At 31.6% G+C, this 6,000-nt stretch overlaps 1 protein-coding gene across 1 annotated transcript; it reads right to left on the bottom strand.

Annotated features, from left to right (window-relative positions):
* Positions 1–2,419: 2,419 nt before the first annotated feature.
* On the bottom strand, positions 2,420–4,327 carry HELRODRAFT_164606 (hypothetical protein; the record flags this gene model as incomplete). The annotated part of the gene is made up of 4 exons (XM_009029503.1): positions 2,420–2,688; positions 3,459–3,665; positions 3,997–4,082; positions 4,197–4,327. The coding sequence occupies 4 exons, from the start codon at positions 4,325–4,327 to the stop codon at positions 2,420–2,422; spliced, it is 693 nt and encodes a 230-aa protein (XP_009027751.1).
* Positions 4,328–6,000: the final 1,673 nt, after the last annotated feature.

Below are 6,000 nucleotides of genomic sequence, written 5' to 3'. Positions count from 1 at the left end.
CAAACAGACAGATATACAGAGAGCAGACAGACAGAGAGACAAACAGAGAGCAGAGACAGACTGAGAGATAACACTGCAAGCAAGCAAACTGATTGCATACTTTTATAGATAGGTTTGGCATTGTTACCACCGCAAATTTGTAGGTGATTTCCAGAACATGGCACACCACAAACGGCAGCCAACTCCAAAGGGCTGAAGTACAAAGAACAAGAACATTGGCCGCCAAACTGCGATAACGTAAAATTAAATTTCAGATATGCAAGAGAGCATGTATATTTTTTTAAATGTTATGATTACATATAGTAACATATAATTACATACAACGTTCATACATAACATTTCAAAATTGTATGCATGTATATGTAGGTATTTACATTTTGAAAGGAAACTATTTAAGAATAAATGCCAATAAAACTATTTCACCCAATCCACTAATAAATTAATAAAAAAATTTAACTGTCGACAAAAAAGAAATTCATTTATGGTAAAATTTATAAAAATGAATTTTGCAAAATAAACATTACAATGTTCAACTGCTGCAGTTTAGATTTATAACTCTCAAAAAATTGCTTCATCATCAACCGTCTCGTCGTCGTTTGAATGCAATAAAAATGTAACATACGTATTGATTGTTTATACTAAGAAAGATAGTGTTTGCGTCTAGGTATTTGCTTTACAAATTGTTGTTTGCAAGTTTGTAACATAGGGTTCCGAAATCTTTTTCCTAGCACACCATTGGCTTTTCGACGTGCACTTTCTCGAGACTAGTCGAAACCTTCTTCTATATTTTTAGTTTTAATTTTTTGGGCTTCAATACGGCAGTTCCAGTTGGTTACAAAACTCCCAATTGAAACGACCTAGCATTGATTAGATTCGCACTGTGGTTCTTCCTTTCCGTAAATTTAAAAGTTAAAAAGCTACTGATATCTGATTTTCTTCATTTCCATTGACCAATTAGTGTACCATTCTTTTAACAGTTTGATGAGACAAAAATATTAAAAATTCCCATTTACCTGCTAAACAAACAATTTGTGGCTTGTTGTCAAAACCACTGAGGTTAAAACTAAAGTTTGGATTTGCTAATTAAATTATTTTCCTCACTAACTAATTGTTTTTATCATTAAAATTAATAGTAAAAAAACGGTGAATTTAAAAATGTTAAACCTGTACATATTGAAAGTTCGGACCGCAGTGTTTTATGCAGCCTTCTAATGTGTTTATTGACGCAACCATTCCAGCTACTTTATCGTTGTCATCTTGAAAACATCCAAAAAAACTCGTGACGTTTTGCACAATATCTGGTTTAACTGCAATTGTTGAGCAGTTAACGATATATCAGGTTTGACCGATATAAGATGAAGCTATTGAAACACTTACCTTCGTATACAGAATACACATTATCACCTCCACAGAAATGTTCAGTGTTTGGGCATTTGAACCAGCAACGAGCTGAAGAAAGTCTAATAGCGGCCCGCATTCCTTACCTTTCTGTTGCAATATTCAACAAAATTTCAAAGCATCATAAAAATTAAGCAGCGTGAACGAGTTTTATTGTCACATAAACATAAATCAATGTAATTAAATCAAATAGTATAAAAAATTTTGCTACTTACAAATATAAACAAAACACAGCATACCCGTAATAACAACAAATTCAAGAGAAAAAAACAAAATAAAATGAATAAATAACATATAATGCAAAGTAGGTTGAAGATTGACAAAATTGGAAGCATTCGTGCGTTGAGTTGACATTCGCCTTTGCAATCCCAACGAAGTCCTTATAACATCCGATGAAATCTTCGATATGCAACTCTGCAGGACGAATTATGAAAATTGAGAATTCTTTCCTCATATTGCTACTTATTAAATTATAAAGAACGACCACTCAGACATGATGACCAACGTGATCAGCGAACTCTTGGTCACCAATTAACGCACAAGACAAAAATAGAACCAAAAATATAAAAGATACGTTCACGAGTCGTCCTCATTCCACAAACTATGCAGTAACAACAGAGAAGTTAAATAAGTAGTGAATCAGAATATTCTGCAGAATGATGATATCAGTGTGAAAATGAAAAAGAAAACTTTGAAATACTTTTCAGACAAGCAAAAATGAGTAATTTCAAAGTACAAAATGAATAATTTTAACCAGGAGTACGTCAAAATTTCAGCAGCTAAGATGAAAATGTTGTTCTGTAAAGAACATGGACAAAAAATCAGCGAGGAATAAATTTCAAAGAAGTCAAGAAAATTTTTTGTGAAGTTGCACTAATCAATGCAAGTCATTTAAGTGAAATCATCCTTTATTCAAAACAATTACATTAAATATATAAAAACAAATTACATTAAATAAATGAGATAATGTAATAGAGGATTGACTGAATTTAAAATTGCTTAAAAACAAATCACCGAATGTTCATATATAGTAACTGTATCCTTTATAACCTGTTCCTCGGACAAACACCTCTCTGACCGAGATAGGTTCTTTGCCAATGAATTCACTACTTTGCCGTAACATGACGAACCTTCCCTTCAAGTTCAACACGTTTTTAGTACTGAAAAAATCAACATCCGACAGCTCCGATGTAACAGTTTCTTCGATTGCCACAAAGTTTTTTTCGTCGAATCTATATCTCGAATCTAGCGAAAAGTCTTTAGATATTACGATTCTAAGTCCAACGATTCCTGTGTCATAAAAATTTAGTAAATTGTAAACTGATTTTCGTTTAAATTGTAGATAACAAATTACTAAATTATGAAAAAACTAGAACGTCAGTTTCTTTTTGTGCTAAGTAAAAACATTATACGCAATATCATACAAACAAATATCAGTTGACGGATTCTACAACGTTGTCAAATTGTTTATTTAGAATGATGACATCCAGACGTTTAGTTAGTGAATTAGATAAATTTATATAATTTCATATTTATAAGTTAGGTTTATATTTTTCAAAATTATCACTATCAGATAGAAGGCCCAAATTGGAAATTTAGCTGGAAATCCTGAAATTTGCCGTCGTACTTCCAACCATTAAATAAAAGTGAGAAAACACATTTTAATAGGTAAAGTTATTGCCAAATTATCAGTCTGAATCATTTGGGATCACCGGTTATAATTCCTCTATGCGTTGGGTATGATTGCATTATAGCACTTGCATTCGTTTCCTTGAAACACAATTTCCCTGAAACAGTGAGCAGCTATTAATTTTGCGGACAAACATTTTTATCCATTTTATTATCTTAAATAAGGAAAAATGTACATAAGTGAATATCGAAACTTTTTGATTAAAACTAAATTAATAAGGTGTTACCAATTTAACATTCGTTTTCATGGTGTCAATATTTTTTTGCTCTTACAAGTGAAGTTCTCAATTCAATAAAAAACGGCTTTCAATTTTGGTGTTTACGGAGACATGTTGAATTTGTAAAGTAAATTTTAATAAAACTTTGGGTACCTCTGTTTAATTGAACTGGTGGATGGTACATTTCAATTGAGGTGATCATGTAATATCTGCTGAGATCTATGACGATCCAGGGATCGGGGTGGATGCTGTGAGTCGCAAAGAAGCTGTAGATGTCGCCATCAGTGGCCTTCTCCGTGTACAATCCGTGCTTCATGAACACCCTCCTCTTGTATGCGATGTTGCCCACCTCTACACGAACTGACAGGTTTATTATAAAAGAATTGTGTAAAATTTCGCAAGAAATGTGTTAACGATCCATGCATTTTTTTAATACTAAATCGAATAACTAAATACAATTTTTAAAATCACCAAAAGTGACAAATGATTCGGCTTAACGAATTTGTCATAAAAATTGTAACGCTAAGGCTTGCATTTCTGAATGGAGAAGAGCATCTTAATTTGTCTTATACAAAAGAAACTCAACAGAGTCTGTGGCCAATAGAAATGAGAGTTAATAAATAGGCATTGTAACAATCAATTTTAATAATTATTTCAAAACAATTTTTTAAAACATTTAATCACTTCCTACTTTCTTTTTCTGGATAGCACGATGATATTTCAATCAAACCTAAATTTTCCTCAACACATATTTGCGATCCTTGGCACGGGTTCTTGCTGCAAACTGTAAAAAATTAAGCTATTTAATTTTAAGCGCTAGAAAACGCATAATCTGGACCAAGCAAATAGTTTCATCCAGTTTAGTATATTTACAATCTGCAGACAAACAACCTCTCACCTCTTTGACTGCACCCATGACCTTTCAAGTCCTCCAAACAACCTGACATACAGTGCCCAGATATGTCAGTGTAGTTATAATTCTTGCAGTGGTGTTCTTTCACAGTCGTAGGCAGCAATGCCATTGCTTCTGTAGACAATTTAAAAATAAACGGGCTTATTTTCGAGCTAATTAAAATAACAATCGGAAAAAACTTTATTGGATTACAAAAGCTTTGTTCTATTGGTTAGCCAAAAAATCATATTTTTGTTATTGAAAAACTGGCTTCAATGCGGAACTTAGTAGAGCATATATCATGGAAACGGACGATTTTTTTAATATAGCATAAATGTCATCCACACAATCGTATAAAATTGCATTAAAATACTGGAAATTTCTCAGCTGGACGCAACAAAGTAAGCCACAATACAATTTCAATCCAGCTTGAATGAGATATAAAATTCAAATTATTTTTTGACGTTTGTCAGAACGTGAAGAAATGTTTTCAAAAAATGTACCCACGGTGTATGATCATAATTCTTGTAACTAATAAGTGCTAAAGATATAAAATAAAGTCCAATCATTCGAAAAAACTTGACTATTTATTTCCAAATCAGTCATTGGTTTGATCTCATAGAACTTGAAAGAACTTGCATTACGTTTATTCGAAACGCTCCCAATTTTATTCTTAAAAGAATCGCTCGTAAATTTGTTACCAACAACATTTCACGATACGGTGTTGAATATATAATAATGAAAAATGAAAAACAATTAATGAAAAATATACAAAAAGTTACTTTTATGGCAAAATAATTTGACTGATTACAAAACGTAGAGCAATGATGAAAAGATTCAAAATTTGACTTGAGCGAAGAAACGAATGATGTATAACATCCAATATAGTCTTCCAAGTGAGATGCTTAACAAATTAAATGAAAACACACACAAATTAAATTTCAATATTATTCTTTTTCAATTTCATTTAAGCATACATAAATTACACTCAAATATAATTTTCACTAGTTTTAAAAAAGGATTATTTATTAATAGTTAGAAAATGAACCACATAAAAAAGTGCGGAAGTGGAGTGGAGAGTCAAATTATTAAGCAAAACTAATTATTGTCTAAAATATATTGTAGTTTGAATTTGGTTGTTTGATAAATGTCATCAGAATTCATCTATAAACATGAGATAAAATGAACGTAGTAAATTTAAAATTTGTAGGACTTGCAGTTATTCTCAAGCAGCGCTTAAATATTAAACAGATACCATTCTGTTTCATTAAATTATAAGAATATGAATTCTTGCGAGTGCACAGCTATATGCACAATTTCAGGTAAGTATTATATCTCAATTTTCTTTTTTCAGCACATATTACACCTCAAAAAATCATTTCTAACTGACTACAACATTAAAGTTTACTCCGATTCTGTAAAAAAAATTCGGTGACTCTTTCTCATATTAACAATATCAGTTTTAAACATTCCTATGTCATCTAGTAAGCAGTTGATCGCGGCGCCATTTATATCAGAATGATTCTCTCTTAACTCCAACCATGCACGATCCACGTTCTATATAGGTACAAGTTATAGAAATAAAATCGCACACAAATTTGAAGTGTTGTGTCACAAAAATCTTCGTAACTTGAAAAATAATTAAAATATCTTTATGGAAATTGTATTTTACGGACGAAGTACATCGAGGTACTTACTGTTAAAATTAAAATCGGTGCTCGAGCGAAAAATTTACTTTAAAACTCTCAAGTTGATAGAGAACAGTGTCCAAGAGCACAGATTTTATTTTTAAGAAAGGTATTT

The sequence above is a fragment of the Helobdella robusta genome (genome assembly GCF_000326865.2).
Source record: "Helobdella robusta unplaced genomic scaffold HELROscaffold_6, whole genome shotgun sequence".
Classification (NCBI taxonomy): Eukaryota; Metazoa; Annelida; class Clitellata; order Rhynchobdellida; family Glossiphoniidae; genus Helobdella; species Helobdella robusta.
This window is presented reverse-complemented; position numbering and strand designations above follow the sequence as displayed.